The sequence below is a fragment of the Condylura cristata genome, unplaced genomic scaffold (genome assembly GCF_000260355.1).
Source record: "Condylura cristata isolate star-nosed mole 26May11 unplaced genomic scaffold, ConCri1.0 scaffold00001, whole genome shotgun sequence".
NCBI lineage: Eukaryota > Metazoa > Chordata > Mammalia > Eulipotyphla > Talpidae > Condylura > Condylura cristata.
The window spans coordinates 38,291,829-38,308,175 of record NW_004567102.1 but is presented as its reverse complement, the minus strand read 5'-3'; the positions used below and the strand labels follow the sequence as shown (position 1 = coordinate 38,308,175).

The window sequence follows — 16,347 nt, the reverse complement described above, 5'->3', positions numbered from 1 at the left end:
CATTTGTCCCTCCGGAAGTGACGCGTGGCGGGGGGGGCGGTGTTTCCGCCTCAAAGGAGGTGGGGCCGAGGCCGCTTTTGCGTTGCGGTCGCAAACTGATGACGCAGAGCGCCGCGTGCAGCCCGCACGTGTGGCTGCTGGTCTCCGGTGTCTGCCCGGCGGCGGCTGCCGCTTTCCCTGGGGGCGTAGTTATTGGCAGCTTCGTCGCGAGAGCCTCAGCAGCTTAGGGGCGCTGAGTGCGAAGTCGGGAACGCTGTGTCCGCCCAGGGCGGAGGGCCACTGGTGATGGAGCACCTTTTGCTGGAGGTAGCGGCGGCGCCTCTGCGTTTAATCGCGGCCAAGAACGAAAAGAGCCGCGGCGAGCTAGGCAGGTTCTTAACCAAGCAGGTAAGGGAATGAACGAATAGCGAAGGCGCCAGACTCACCCGGACAACCCCTTCGCTTGTCGCGGGCGGCCCTGTGCTGAGACGCTCTGCTTTAAGCGAGAAGAGAAGCCGCGTCTTGTTTCTCTGCTCCTCCAAGGGGCTTCCTCAGTGGTCAAGGCATCCGCGAGTGTTGCAGGAAACTGGAAGCACCCTTTTGTTTTTATCTGGGGTAGAATATTCTTTCTCTTTGCAGCGACTTATCCCCATGCAGGCCTGGCCTTCAAAAGGAAATGTGGTTTTTCTATAACTGAGGTTTGTTATCTGCCCTTTTGACATGTTTATTACCTAAGAGCGGAATCCAGCCATCAGTTTAGCTTTGCTGCGTGTTCTTTCCTGTCTCATGTCTTTTCCTCCTATTGACAAATATTGATTGTATTCTTGCTGTGCGTTAGGGACAGTGTGGCAGAAAGATAGATCCTTTCAGAGTACCTATTCAGAGAGGACTGGTCAGAAACAGAAAGATAAATCCTTTGTGGTCTCTTACCTCTGGGAACTTAGCATCTATTTCTGGAGGGAGTTTATCACCGAAAACAATCGAAAGACAAAGCAAGACTGATGTAAGATGAATTAGAATCTTCTGGGACGTTGACGTTCAGACTTATAAGAGCAGCCTGCCTTCTGTGACTTCTCGCAGTCTGAGTTGAGGATCCTTATTGCCCCATTTTTTCCTGGTTTCATTTGATTTTCTATTTTCTGCTTCCTACTCATGCCCCACCCTTCCCACTGCCACCCCGTAAAACTCCTCGCGCCACTCTGAATTTGAAAGTTAAACATGTGTGGGACTCGCTGTTTGTTTTGGGTAACTCGGTATTTAGAACTTAGCTAACTGTGCTTTGCGAGTGCACGTGTGTGTATGTATATCGGTAGAAAGCGAAGGCAGTGATTTAGGTCTACAGTGGCAAGTTGCTAAAACCCTATTGCTTGATGACAATACATGTGTGAATGTGTGAAACAAAGGGGAAGCAAGAGTCAAAGATACATTTAGCTTTTCATGCCTGTGAGGCCCCACCAAAGGGACAACTGGTATAAATGGGAACATCTAGAAGGAAACTGGTTTTTACTAGATCAGAGGAGAGGAAGAGATAATCTGTTTACATGAACTGAGCTTCTAGTAATGGGCTCCTGGATTACATATTGTTGTTAGAGGTACTTTTCTTTAAGAGAATTTTCGAAATTTACAGCAAAACTTCTAAATCTAGGAATCTAGGGACTAGCAAAAGGGATTTATGACTTCCACCGTGGTAATCAGAGGCAAAATAGCTGTTTCTGTATCGGGAGTGGGGTGGGGCAATGTTTTGTAGCTTTTATTAGATACGTTTTTTCAGAACATCACATTGAAACACCGGAACCACTCATTTTGATATAAGGAGAACGTATAGTAATGCCACCACAATTGAAGTTCTGTTTAATTAAGGACAATGGACACTGGGCCACTTTTGCTTCTTTTTCTTTGCCTCATATTGTCTGTCAGATTTTATCCAGTCGCAGAAATGTCTTTCAGGTTTGTTCTTTTCCATTTCAGTGAATTAATTTCAGGCCCTTCACTCAGAGAAGAGTTGATTTTGTGTTGCTGTTCTGTTTTTCTTCCTATCTGGGGGGGAACAAAGTTATTCTTATGGGAAAGGATAGGCTTTTTTTGGAGGGAAACAAAGACTTTTGAAACATTTATTCTCATTGGTGTTTGGGATCCGAAGAAATAATTTTTTTAAAGATTCATTTATTTATGCATACAGAATTGGGGGACAGGTCAAAGGTGTGGAGGGTGAGAGGCAAGAGTGGGGAGCAGAACAGGAAGATGCACCAAAATACACTGCTGATGGGAGCAGCAGGTGCTATGCCGTGTAGCACTTCTCTGGTCTGGGAATGAACTGGTGCTGCAGTGGCTGCCATAGATTCATGGTGCTGTGCCTTAACCCAGTGCGCCACCATGGAGGCCCAAGGAATAATTTTTAAAAAAAAAAGATTTATTTATTTATTCATATAGAACTGGGGTACAGGCCAGAGATGCGGAGGGTGAGAGGATTCACTGGAGACAGCGTGGGGAGTAGAACAGGCAAATCGACGGCAGTACACTGCTAAGGGGAGCCGCGGGCGGGTCAGGAGAGGTCTGCCACGCCATGTGGAGCTCCTCGAGGGCAGGCGGGAATCGAACTCATGCAGAAGTGGCTTAAGCTTAGTGCTGTGCTTTAACCTGCTGTGCCACCAGGGAGGGCCGGAATAATTTTTTAGGATTGTGCTTCAGTCTACTGTGTCCCTATTTGAACTGGTGGCACCACCTTCTCTCCATATAGCTGCTACATATTGGCTGATTGGCCTCAAAACTTTATTCACTTTTCACATACAGACTAATTCTTCTGTTTTGAATGTTCTTAGTATTTAGCCTCTTTCCTCTTCATTCCTACTACAACTAACATACCACAATTTTCATTGCATTTACAACATCTGGGTTTTCCAATACCACCAAACAATTTTTGGACATCAGCTTGGTTTCCTACTTTTTTTTTTTTTTTAAGATTTATTTTATTTGTACATACAGAACTGGGGTACAGGCCAGAGGCTCAGGGGTGGCGAGAGGCTTCACCAGAGACAGAGTGGGGAGCAGAACAGGCAGATCGAGGAAGTACACTGCTGAGGAGAGCAGCGGGCGGGTCAGGAGAGGTCTGCCACGCCATGTGGTCACCTCCGGGGCAGGCGGGAATCGAACTCATGTGGAAGTGGCTTTAGCTTTTCAGTGCAGTGCTTTAACCCGCTGCGCCACCAGGGAGGGGCCGGTTTCCTACATTTTAATTAAATTCTGATAATATCTACCTAGTAACCGCATTTGATGCCACATTGTAAGTCTCACTCTTGTAAGAATGTCTTCCTCTCTCCATCAGATCCCAGTCACAATTTTGGGTTGTTACCACCAGTGCTTCAGGCTAATCTGCCATAGATTGGAAATTCCAGTGATACTTTCCTTGAGTTTAGTTTGCTCAAGCTGCTCAGAAAACCCAGCATCATTTTTCTTAATAGATTACCAGTTTCTCATAGAATAATATAACTCTGGCACAAACAGATGAAATAGACTCATATGTCAAAGAGTGTTGGATGGGACACTGGGTTTTTTGTGCCTTGTCCCAGTAGCTAACTCCCCTGTGTCACCACATCTTCACCAACCAAAAACTCTGGTTAGGTCCTACTGGGTCCTTGTAGAGAATTCTTCGCTTGGGTATGGTAGATTAAATCACTGCCTACTGGTAACCAAACTCAATCTTCATCCCCTTTTAGCTCTGCAGATGTGAGAGGGTTAGGACTAGAGGTTTTCTGACACCTAGCCCCATTCTTGGGTGCTTTCAAAAATAATTAATTTAATTTAATTAAAATGTATTTATAACATGGGGTTAATATCTGTTATTGTGAGGATTAGATACTCTGGCTATAAGTGTTGCTATTATGAAATTGTTGTGAAGATAGATAATGGATGTGAGAAACATACCTTAGTTTCTGCCACATAGTAAATAATCAATTTCTATGAGCTATAAAAATAATAAATGAAAAAAAAAACTGATAAACTGTGATGTTACCATACCAACCAACCAACCAGTTCACTGTACAGATCACTGCTTTTGCTGTGTTCAAGGATATATACAACTATTTTAGAGCATATGTATTACTTAAAAAGAGGCCCTGGAACCTTTTAGGTATCATCCCTCATCAAAAAAAGAAAAAAACCACTAACTTTTTTACTCTGTAGTTTCCTAGTCTAGTATTTAATATAATTATAATTAATAAGACCAATCAGAATTTGTCATTCTGCATAAAGTGACCCCACTGTTCCTGTAGAATCAAAACTAAGCTTTCTAAAATGGTATAAAGGTAAGTCTTATATATATTTTTTTATACAGGGTTGAAAGGGGCAGTTAATGGAGTAAATGCAGAAAATTAGTATGTATGTAGGATATTTAAATACTGTTGTCAACAAGCTTGAACTAATTGACATTTATAGAGGGCTGTGCTCAATAACTACAGAATACAAATTTTGCACATCTGGAATACTCAACAAGATAGATACTGTGCTGGCCAATTTGGCAAGTCTCAGTAAATCTAGGAGGCTTGAAATCAAATATATAGTATATTCAAGCATTCTGATGGTATTATAGTAGGGGGAAAAAACCTAAAATACTGGGGGGGGGGATCCCTAAATATTAAAAATTCAATGATAGATATTTTTAAAAATCTGATGGTTATTAAAGAAATCACTGGGAGAACTGGACAAAATATTTTGGACTGAATGATAGTGAAAAGAATTTGTAGGGTACAACATTTTTAGAGGGAAATGACAGTATTTCTTATTAGGAAAGGAAGTTTTGAAGTTATTGATACAAAACTTTCCTAGGAAATTAGAAAAAGAAGGGCAGATTAAATGTAAAATAAGTAGAAGGAGGGAATTATAAAGCTGGAATGAAATAGGGTATGAACAAACAGCACACCAGTGAAATCAGAAGTTGATTCTTTAAGAAGATTGATCAAGAAAAAACGGGGAAAATCCAAGCTACTGCAAATGAGAGGCCACTATTGCAGATCTTGAAACTGTAAAAAGTTGCTAATGTGAACAATTTTATACCAATGAATCAAACAATTAATTGACTCTCAAAATCCACTCAGGTCCTCACTGGTGGTCTAGGGATTGAGTCTCTGCGCTATCACTGATATGGCCTGAGTTTGATTCCAAGCCAGGGAGCTAATGCACATATAGCACCAGCAGACCTCTCCTGTCTTGCCTGCTACTCCCTTAGCACTGCATTCCAGGAAATCCACCTGTTCTGCTCCCCACTCCAGCTCTGGTTGATCCTTTTACACCCCCAGCCCAGCACCCCAATTCTTCTTTGCAAAAATTAAAAAAAAAAAAAGTCTACATAGAACAAAAGAAGCTGGGAATAAAGTACAACTTCCTCAAGTTGATTTAGAGCACTGACAGATCTGTAGCTAACATCATAGTTATGCAGGAAGAACCCAAACTTAAAAATGGGGAAAAGACATGAATAAACACACCCAAAAGAAGATAACAAATAAACAAACATTTCATTTTAATTTTTCTTTTATGATTTCCATTAAACATTGAAAAAACAACTATCAATTTCAGTGTCATGCAAATAAAAGCATTATGTATCATTGCACCCTCAAGTAGGATGGCACAATAAGACTGACAATACTATTTGTTGGTGCATTTATGCAGCAGTTAGAGCTCTCAAACATTGTTGGTGAGGATGTAAAATACTGCAGTGTTTTTTTTTTTTTTTTTAGGTTAAACATCAAAACATTTTTTTTAGACAATTAAAAAATTAAGCCTACGGTCACCGTGATCCAACAATCTCATTTTCAGCTAGTAAAAAAAGTAAGCAGTGAAAATAAGTAGCTGGAAATAGTAAATATCATTAGTGTGTGAATGAATAAAGAACTTGTATGCTGGAACAATGAAAAGCTAGTCGATTATATAAAGGAATTATTGAAGCACAAAGATTGTCTTTAGAGGGCTTACTGGTTTCCTTGCCTTTGTTTTTTGAAATTTGTCAGATGACCTATTGCAGAATAAATGAGTCAATCACATTTTTATGCCACTAGCCTCAGTGGCTATCACCTGTGGGTGGCCTTGATGGTGTTAATTTGGGAAGGTACTTGGGAGCATGGGTGCGGGTGCCTGATGGTGAACACCTGGAGTATGGGTGCGCGCACATGTGCAATTGTGCACACCTGAGTCTAGAGGCGGGGCTAAAAGCAGCATTAGTGGTAACAGCTAGAGAAAGACACCACATAAGGGAGGAAGTGGTGGGAGACGAGAAAGGAGTGGGGGGGGGGCAGTATGGAGAGGGGACGCCAGAGAGCTTGCCTACCTCCCAGACTCACTTGCCCAGCCCTGCCTGCAGCCTGTTTGTTCAACGCCTGTAAACAGTAAAGTTAATCTTGATAGATACTTTTGCAAGATAACATTTTTCACAATCAGTACTTAGTTCAGAATCAGGTGTTATGGGAAAATGCCTTATAATTTGGGAGACTTTGTAAGAGCTCAAGTGTATGGTGACCTCCTTTTCTGAATAATACCTTAGGAAAGCATTTTTTTTTTGCATATACTATTTAGGTTCATTTCAAACTGCCCTTCTGTAAGTAACTTTTTAGTGTGGGATACATTCATAGTATTAAGTGTGCCCCTTTCATAATTTTTCTCTTTTTCTGCAGGGTGTCAGTCAGAAATGAGGGGTGGGGGTGAGAACAATCACTAAAGACAGTGGGGAGCAGGCAGACAGATATGTTAATGCACTGCTGAGAGAGCAGTGGGCGAGCAAGAGAGGTCTACTGGGGTGTGTGGTGTTTGGTCTGTTCCCTGGCCTGGGATGGAGCTCAGGCCATAGCCGTGGTAGCACTGATCGGGAACCTCTGGGCCACCAGGGAGGCTCCCACTTTCATAGTTTAAACCTGCTGTCATATTGCATGGCTCCCAGGGTTGTGCAGCCTTGCAAACACAGAAAGTAATATGAGAGCTTGTACACACTTTAGTTTTCCCTTCTATGCTTAAAAATGTTCCGAACCCAAGCACTAGAATGTTTTCCCTGTTTAATCTAGCCTAGCGGAGGGTGGCCAGTGAGACTACTTACTTTAGGTTTTGTTTTTTAGGGGTTGAAGCCATTATAATTTGATTCTTAATTCATTTCCAGAAACTGATTTCTTCTTTTTCTCAAGAGAGTTGATGGTTTTGCATACTAACTGCAGGGTTTTTTTATTTTACAATTTTGATTTCTGTGATTTTCTTTAAGAGCAAGGGAACTGGGGAAAACATTTAATTCTTTAGTGTCTCAAGCTCCTGAAATACAGACTTTACAGGGAAACTAGCATTTTATGTGGAATCCAAGTATCAGTCCTTTTACCTCAAACATTAGTGAACTAAAACTTACTTGCAGTAATCTTTACATTGAATTACTCTTAATTCTCCCTTCCCCCCCCCAAAAAAAATCACTTTTATAAGATAAATTCACATATGAAGTCTGGAATTTGGCTATTCTGATTCTAAACTAGGGTTCTTTGATATTCTGCTGCAGTGCTGTTGTTTGCATAGACATTTTATTTTGTCTTGAAGGTGTGGACACCTCAAGATCGCCAGTGTATCCTGAGTACTTTAGCACAGTTGCTTCTGGATAAGGACTGTACTGTACTGATTGGTCACCAGCTGCGCCCTCTCCTTTTGGATTTGCTGGAAAGGAATGCCGAAGCCATTAAAGCTGGAGGCCAAATCAACCATGATCTACATGAACGGCTTTGTGTATCAATGAGCAAACTCATTGGTAACCATCCTGACGTGCTCCCGTAAGTAATAGCTTTATGCTTTGTGTTTCTCCTTAAAGTGGAAGTAATAAGGAGTTGAGAAAAAGAAAAGGAAAAATATACAAAGGAGAGAGATAGTAGTATTTTCTAAAAGTAAGGGAGGAGGAAGCAGTACAGGAGAATCCATTTATCTCAGCTCAGTTCACTGCCAGTTTACTAGGTTTCTTTAAGGTCTTGGTCATCAAAACAGGTCTGGAAAATTGTTAAGACATTTCCCTACCCTTATGTAATCAGTCTTGTCCATTAGATGGAATTAAATGAGTTTTAGCTGAGGCTCTTGTAACATTTACATCAGAGGAATGGATTTCTTACTTGCTGAAACAGGTGAAGAGAGTAGGTTAAAAGAGTTTCAGTGTATTTTTCTTCTTTTTTTCTTTTTGTTTTAAAAGTACTTCTCTTTTTTTCTTTTTTTCTTTTTTAAAGATTTATTTATACATTCGAGATTTGGGGTACCAGAGACAGTAGGGAGCAGAACAGGCAAATTGTGCCCACAGGGCACAGCAGACCTCTACTGTCTCACCCACTGCTCCTTTCAGCAGTGTTTTTTAGTCAATCTGCCTGTTCTGCTCCCCACTGTCTCTGGTGAATCTTCTCTCCCCCTTGAACCTCTGGCCTGCTACAAGAGCCTCCTTACTAGATAGCAAGCTCCTCAAGGTAAGCATCTATTTGGTTTTGAATCTCCACTACTTAAACATAGTACCTGGTTCATAGAATTTTATTAAATGGTTTTTTTTTGTCCTTCTAGTCAGATAGCGCATACCATGCTCCTGGTTCCTGGACTTGATCAGGAGAGTCTTAGTACTAGGAACCTGTAGCATTCATCTCTCTTTGTTATAGATGAGTGGGTTTTATTTGTTTAATAACAAACAGCAATACGTATTTGTAATCTCAAAGTAGAAATGTATTTTTTGATACTTTCACCAACCACTGAAATACTTTTTCTTTCTGAAGTTTTGCCCTGAGGTATTTCAAAGACACTTTCCCAGTCTTTCAAAGACTCTTCCTTGAGAGTTCAGATGCAAATCCAGTCCGATATGGGCGCAGGCGGATGAAGCTCCGGGACCTAATGGAAGCAGCTTACAAGTTTCTGCAGCAAGAGCAGTCTGTATTTCGGGAGCTCTGGGACTGGAGTGTGTGTGTCCCTCTTCTCAGAAGCCATGATACCTTGGTCCGTTGGTGCGTAGCTCTTGGACTTTTCCTTTACTTCAAGGGTGGGAGTGGTAGATGGGTGTAGAGTTGTATGCACAAAGAGAAAAGGGAAACCATTTAAAATTTATTATTTTTCTGGTGCCTTTGATTTCTTAGTCCTTTACCTTAATCATGTGTGATTAGCAATGTGAGATATGAGGAGTTTCACCTTTTTTCTTTAGGTGATTTCCTCATGTCTGATTTATATTTTGTACTCTGAAGTTTGTTACCTGAATTTTGTAAGATTTTCTTTTCCAGTGTTCAGCTGACTAGCAAATTTTGTAGAACTAACTGCAGGTTAACTAAATTTATACACTTTTCTCCAGGTACACAGCCAATTGTCTTGCTTTGATCACTTGTATGAATGAAGAGCACAAGTTATCATTCCTTAAGAAGCGTTTTAGTAACGAGGAACTGATTCATTTTAGGTTGAGGTAAGCAGGGAACAATTTCTTGGCCATCTTGGTGTACTATTACTGTGCATTAAAATACTTTGCATAAAGTACTGTGCATAAAAGTACCTTTTTCCTTAGGTTATTAGAAGAGGCCCAGCTACAGGACTTGGAGAAGGCCTTGGTTTTGGCCAATCCAGAAGTTTCCCTTTGGCGTAAGGAGAAGGAGCTGCATTACTTACAAGGGCACCTTGTTTCAGCTGACCTCTCCTCCAGGGTGACTGCTGTCTGTGGTGTGGTGCTGCCTGGGCAGCCACCTGCCTCTGGAGAACAGGTATGTTGTCATCATTAGGGTCTGTGCCCCTTCTTCCTCCTAAACATGGAATGTGCTTTTTCCCTTAGCTGGGCTTTCTGTAATAGGTATCATCAGCAAATCAGTTTTGCCAAATGGGTAATATGTTTTCAGAAGTGCTCAAGGAGCGATTAAGAGACATTTACTATCTGCCCACCTCTAATACTTATTTTAGGCCTTATTTAATGTTAAATTAGAAAGTAATGATCCCTCTTTGATACTTTCAGCAAAGCTTTTCCATATATCTTCTCACTTACTACTCTGTGAATTTGGAAGGCAATGTTGTGGCGCTCTGTTATATATGGTATAAAAGGAGAGTGACTTGCTTAGAGACCTTCCAGTTGGTCTTTGACAAAAGGTTAGGTCTAGATACAGCTCCCAACACCCTTTTTCTATCAGAATTTTCTTCTTGCCTAATGTGTGGGAGATTACTATCTGTAATAAATTCCACCCCCCTTTCACCCTTTCCACCATACGAATAACCTTTCTAAGAAGGTGCCTCTAGACAACACTTCAGAAAGACTTGTATATCAAAGTTTAAACCTTTGAAACCAATATTTGCCATCAGTCTGTAGTTGTTTCAATGTCCAGTTCCACCCAGTGATCTTCCTGGGTCGTTCCTTGAACCATCATTTTACTAGCCAATACAATTAAAAGAATTTAAAGTACATTGAATATTTAAGAGAGTACATGTATTAACTGTACCACTCAATGATTATTCATAGATGTGTTACCAGTCCTAAGAAACCACCCCTCCCAAAGCCTCTTGTGCTTCTCTCTAGTCACTAAGATATCTTCTACACCCCCCAAAATACCATTTTTTACTATCTCCTAACAAGTTAGATTTGGGACATTAGACTTTTAACAGAGTGGGATTCTGGTTGGAGCATATATATTCTTTTTTTTTTAAAGATGTATTTATTTATACACACAGAACTGGAGTATATGTCAGAGGTGCAGGGGTGGTGGGAGGATTCACCAGAGACAGAGTGGGGAGCAGAACAGGCAGATTAATGAAGTACACTGCTGAGGGAGCAGGGTGTGAGCCAGGAGATGTCTGCTGCTCCATGTCGATCAGCCCCGGGGCTGGGGATCAAACTCATACTGCACCTTAACCTGTTGCTGCGCCACCAGGGAGGGCCCTCTTTTTTTTTTTTTATAAGATTTGTTTATACATAAAAGAGCAGAGGTGCAGGGGGTGAGAGGATTCTCCAGAGACAGACTGGGGAGCAAATATGCTGAAATAACACTGGTTAGAGGAGTAGCAGATCAGACAGGTGAGGTCTGCTGCACCATGTGGGTTAGCTCCCCGGCCTGGAGTTGAACTCCTGCTGCAGTGGCTGCTGATAGCTTCATAATGCTGCGAATTAATTTTTTGCACCATCAAGGAGGCCCAGTGCACACATTTTTTTTTTCATATTTTTTTTTATTAAAAAGTTTATTTTTACATCATTTTGCACATTTTTTTTTCAATCTCAATTGTAATCCCCACGGGTTTCCCATCACCAAATCACCCCTGTGCCACCACCATAGTCCCGCCAGTGCACACATTTTTGATGTTGTATGGAAGTGGCAGAGCACTATAGCAGGAGTACAGAATTGCGGACTGTGGTCTAGATTGACTGCTAAAGTGCAAAGAGTAGAAGCCATACAGGCAGTTCAAGAACTTCCAGCTTTTTTTAAGTATGTTTATTGAGGTGTTGTTGATTTATTTATAACTGTATGTTCTAGGGGTATAAGTTCATACCTACGGATATATCTTATGTGGCATCTACCACCAAAGCAGCAATAATCTTCCACCATAGTCTCTTTCTCCTTTTATCCACTATCCCCAGTCACTCTCCTCTTGTAGCTTTTGCCTTCACATATCTTTAGTGGACTAGTCATGTTTCAAAATTATTATTTGAAAGTTAAATAATCATTCTATAGTAAACCCTTTTCCCTGTGTTATAGTTGGTACATTATCCCTCAGGATGAGGGATGAAACAAATGACAATAAAAGAAAGGTAAAAAGAGCTGTACTTGGATCGCATACCCGTGGTTATTACAGTTTGGGCACTATTTTATTGACAACGGTTTGTGTAATGGTCAGTGGAAGCACTGTTAAAGAGGTAAACTTAAGTCTTTTGGAGGAAAGACTCTTGACATGTTTTACTCTCCTTTGCCTCCTTAGACTGGTAATAGCTCCTCTCGTGAGCAGGACCTGGCCTTTCAGTCTTACGTGTTGGTTGAGTCAGTCTGCAAAAATCTTCAGACCTTGGCTATGGCAGTAGCTTCTCAGAATGCTGTGCTATTGGAAGGACCAATAGGCTGTGGCAAAACGTCCTTAGTTGAACACTTAGCTACAGTGACAGGTAGAAGAAAGCCCTCTCAACTGCTCAAGGTCCAACTTGGAGATCAGACCGACAGTAAGGTAATGAAGAAGTGGTAAATTTTGGAGGGTTAACATCCCTTTTTTTTTTTAATATTAAAATATAATTTTAAAAATTTTACTTATTTTTGCATAGAAGGATTGGGTTGTAGGTCAGAGGGAGGGTAGTTGTGAGAGGATTCAGCAGAGACAGAGTGGGGAGAAAAATAGGCAGATCTACTGAAATAACACTGCTGAGGGGAAAGGCCAGCAAGATAGAGGAGGTCTGCTGCACCCTGTGGATTAGCTCTCTGGCTGGAGGTCAGACTCAGGCTATAGGGTTGGGCTATTGCAGTGCACTGGAATGTAATCCCCCCAGCCACCAGGGAGCTCCTGAAGTATTGTTTTTGCTAAGAAAGTGAGAATAGTTACTGTGCTTAGTAACAAGCAGTAACTTATGGGACCGTAACTAGTGGGGCCAAGCTGGGACCGTAACTAGTGGGGCCAAGCTGTGAAAACTTGTGCTTGCTTGTAGCCCTTTAGAAGTTTAATGGCACTATTTTATTGGCTAAGGTTTGTGAAAGGATATAGCATTGCCATCGTGTATGTGGTTATCAGTAATTATTCTTTTTCTGCAGATGTTGTTGGGAATGTATCGCTGTACAGATGTCCCAGGAGAGTTTGTGTGGCAACCTGGCACCTTGACTCAAGCAGCCACAAAAGGCCACTGGATCCTTCTGGAAGATATTGATTATGCACCCTTAGATGTGGTATGTTATCTCAATAGCATTAAAGATGCTTCCTAATATTTTGCTTCTCTTTGAAGAGCGTTTTGTTAATAGTTACTCTCGGATAATTTAAGCAATACAGGTGTTTTGATTAGAGATAGTATATGGTAGGAAGCTCATTTATGGTTTCCTACCCAGTCTAAGTTAGGGGTTTGAATTCCTTCCCTTATCTCTTTGTTTCATTAAAAACAAAATGTAAAATGCTGCTGGTGTTATTACCACTACTAGTTGATTACATGACTAGTATTTTGGGTAGAATGGCCTTTTTTTTTTTTTAAGATTTATTTATTTATTCATACAGAACTGGGATACAGACCAGAGATGCAGAGGGTGAGAGGATTCACCAGGGACAGAGTGGGGAGCAGAACAGGCAGATTGATGAAGTACACTGCTGAGTGGAGCAGCAGGCGGGTCAGGAGAGGTCTGCCACGCCATGTGGATCTCCTCCGGGGCAGGCGTGGATAGAACTCATGCGGAAGTGGCTTAAGCTTCTTAATGCAGTGCTTTAACCCGCTGTGCCACCAGGGAGGGCCAGAATGACCATTTTAATGCATTTTACTGTTCCAGTTCACGAGTAGGGCATCTTTCCATTTCCTTGTGTTTTCTATTTCTTTTCACAATTTTTTATACTTTTCATTGTATAGTTCCTTCACGTTCACTCCTATACATTTCATTCTCTTTTTTGCACTTGTGAATGGGATTGTTTTCTTGATTTCTTTTTCTTTTAACCAGTTTGCATGTGGAAATGCAACTGATTTTTGTGAGTAAATTTACTATATTGATTTATTATTTCATTTAGTTTTTTAGTGGAGTCTTAAGGAGTTCCTATGTATACTATCATATTATCTGTAAATAGTGATAGCTTCATTTCTATTTTTCCAATTTGTACTACTTTTATATTTTTTCTTGCCTAATTGCTCTAGTTAGAACTGCCAATACTATGTTGAAAAGTAAGTGGGCCTCCTTGCCTTATACCAGATCTTAGAAGAATCTCTCAGTTCTCTGCCACTGAGTATGATGTTGGCTCTGGGTTTGTTGTATGTTGAAGTATGTAGAAACTTGGCTTCCTTACACGGCACTGACTTGTACCAGTGAAACTTAAAAATAACCTGCGATAGAAATCACAAGGTTAATAACAGTATTTGTTGAGTCTTTTCCTCTTCTAGTGCTTCCCTTTCTGGATAGTTTTTTCAAACAGTAAACACCTGAGAAGTCATTCAACTTCTGAATTGTAGAATTAGAGTCAACGTGACTAAATGAGTATCAGGAATATTTCATCTAGGCCTGATGTATCCCTGTCTCAGTTAAACATAATCTTTTCATGACCGGTACAGATAAAAGACCAAATGACAATTTCTATGTCGTTCTCACTGCCAGAGTATCAGAAAAATCCCTGTACCTTAAATTCCTTCTGTGCATTCTGTTAATACATTATTTCTAGTGGGTATATGATTCAGTTAGCTATTTAATTTTTTTTTATTAGCTATATTTCCAGAATTTACCAGCCATTAGTTAACCCACTGCTATTTTAAGGTGATTTTTTTTTTTAAAGATCTCATTGAGGACTATTAACTTTCAAGTTTTAGAATTATCTTGGATTATGTTATTTAAACTTTCCTTTTAGCATCTCTCCATAAATGAAATAATTATGCTTAACAAAATTAACTGATATTTTATCACCCTCTTCTTGACTTTTTGTTCTTTTTTTCTTTTCAAAATTATATAAAATCATGTCCCTTAAATTCATGTCTAGCACATTTCTCAAAAATTCTCTACTTTGATATACCATAGCAATGTGAGTTAAAGATGTCCAAGTTGGAATTTACCTACTTTTTGTCAGAAGTCTTTTCTGTCACATAGTCACCAAACTAGAAATTAGATGTCTTCTTGTAGTCTCTTGTTCAGTTTTTTTTCATACTGCTTAATATTTTGTTCTTCCCTTGTTGTTTTCTCTTATCTCACTGTCATAGCACAGGTCTTCTTATTTGAGCTCCCTGTCTATCATCTGCCTATAATTGCCTTTTTACCTAGTGTATTTTTTTCTCTTTTCCTCTAGGCTAGCTCCCTTCAGATCATTTTCTTATATTGTTGTACAGTTGGTTTTCTAAGATGAGAAGTATGATTTTTTTCCTGGTTTCAAATCCACTCTCAATAACTAATGAAAAAATTCAGATTCCTTAGCACAGGCACCCTTCTGTCCTTCAGCTTTGTGATTTTTCTTTTTTAAAGATTTATTTATGCTTACAGAACTGGGGTACAGGCAAGAGGTGCGGGGGGGGGGGGTGGGGGAGGGTGAGAGGATTCACCAGAGACAGTGTGGGGCAGAACAGGCAGATCAAATGAAAGACATTGCTGGCGGGGAGCAGTGGGTGAGACAGGAGAGGTCTGCCATGCCATATGCTTTAACTTTGTGCCACCAGGGAGGACCCCCTCAGCTTTATGATTTTCTGCTGCTTCATGTGCACATCTTATCCTAATTATAACAGAATATTCTCATGCCATATTCTTTGGCATGTATGCTTTTTATACATTTGAATATTGTTGCCTGGTATACGTGCATCATTTCTTTCCTACTGAATCTGGCTAATTCCTGCTCATGCTTTAAAACTCAGTAAATACAATGGAGACTTTATAGACTAGTATCTGACAGAAGATAGTCGTACAACCACAACCAGTCATTATCTAGACAGCTTCACTGCTGTGCTTCTAAACCTCTCCATTCTGATTCACAGGCACTCTCTATATTCCTATGTTGTCTTATATACCCCAGGGGTCATACTGGTTGTGTTGTATAGAGGTTTGTATGACTCTTGTCAAGTCTCAGTTATATTTACTTATATTCTTAGTGTCTTGTTTGGTGCTACCCCATAGTAGATTTGCAGTGCAAGTTGAATGAATAAATTGTTTTGCTGGAGAGTTGTTTTTTTTTTAGCTTCCATCTTGATAACTTTACCCATGGGTTTTATGATTTAGGTTTCTGTGCTGATCCCACTCTTGGAGAATGGTGAGCTCTTGATTCCTGGCCGAGGTGACTGTCTGAAAGTGGCTCCAGGATTTCAGTTCTTCGCAACCAGGAGGTATGTCCTCTTCCTATGATGGAGCCTTTTCTCCATAAGTCTGCATGCTGTTGTGCTGGGTCTAGAAGTCCTTGAATAGAGCTCTCTGTACCTTTTTTAAACAAGCTTGAAACTGATACTAGCTCCAATCTTTTCATTCCTGCTTTTTTGGGGGGGTTGGTGGTGGTGGTATTGGGTTAGGGCGGGTTTACTGAAACACACTGCTAAAGGAGAGCAGGGGGCGAGACAGGAGAGGTCTGCTCTGCCATCTGTGGGTTAGCTTCCTGGCCAAGGATCAGACTCCAATCATAGCAGTGATGTTGCCGAGATTTAATCTGGAGGCCACCAGGGAGACTCTATGTATTGCATTTTAAAATGATCCATTTATTAAGAAAGAAAGGAAAATAAAGAGATACATGCATAGAAACAAGTGGACGAAAAGC

General features: G+C 40.6%; 1 protein-coding gene across 1 annotated transcript in view; it reads left to right on the top strand.

Annotated features, from left to right (window-relative positions):
* The first annotated feature begins 285 nt into the window (after positions 1 to 285).
* The window catches only part of MDN1 (MDN1, midasin homolog (yeast)), a 128,736-nt gene continuing 112,674 nt past the window's right edge, over positions 286 to 16,347 (top strand). The window contains exons 1-8 of the mRNA XM_012731514.1: positions 286 to 387; positions 7,534 to 7,760; positions 8,730 to 8,954; positions 9,293 to 9,400; positions 9,500 to 9,692; positions 11,884 to 12,123; positions 12,699 to 12,830; positions 15,822 to 15,925. Of these exons, the coding sequence (XP_012586968.1) occupies positions 286 to 387; positions 7,534 to 7,760; positions 8,730 to 8,954; positions 9,293 to 9,400; positions 9,500 to 9,692; positions 11,884 to 12,123; positions 12,699 to 12,830; positions 15,822 to 15,925 (1,331 nt within the window). The remainder of the gene's footprint in view (positions 388 to 7,533; positions 7,761 to 8,729; positions 8,955 to 9,292; positions 9,401 to 9,499; positions 9,693 to 11,883; positions 12,124 to 12,698; positions 12,831 to 15,821; positions 15,926 to 16,347) is intronic.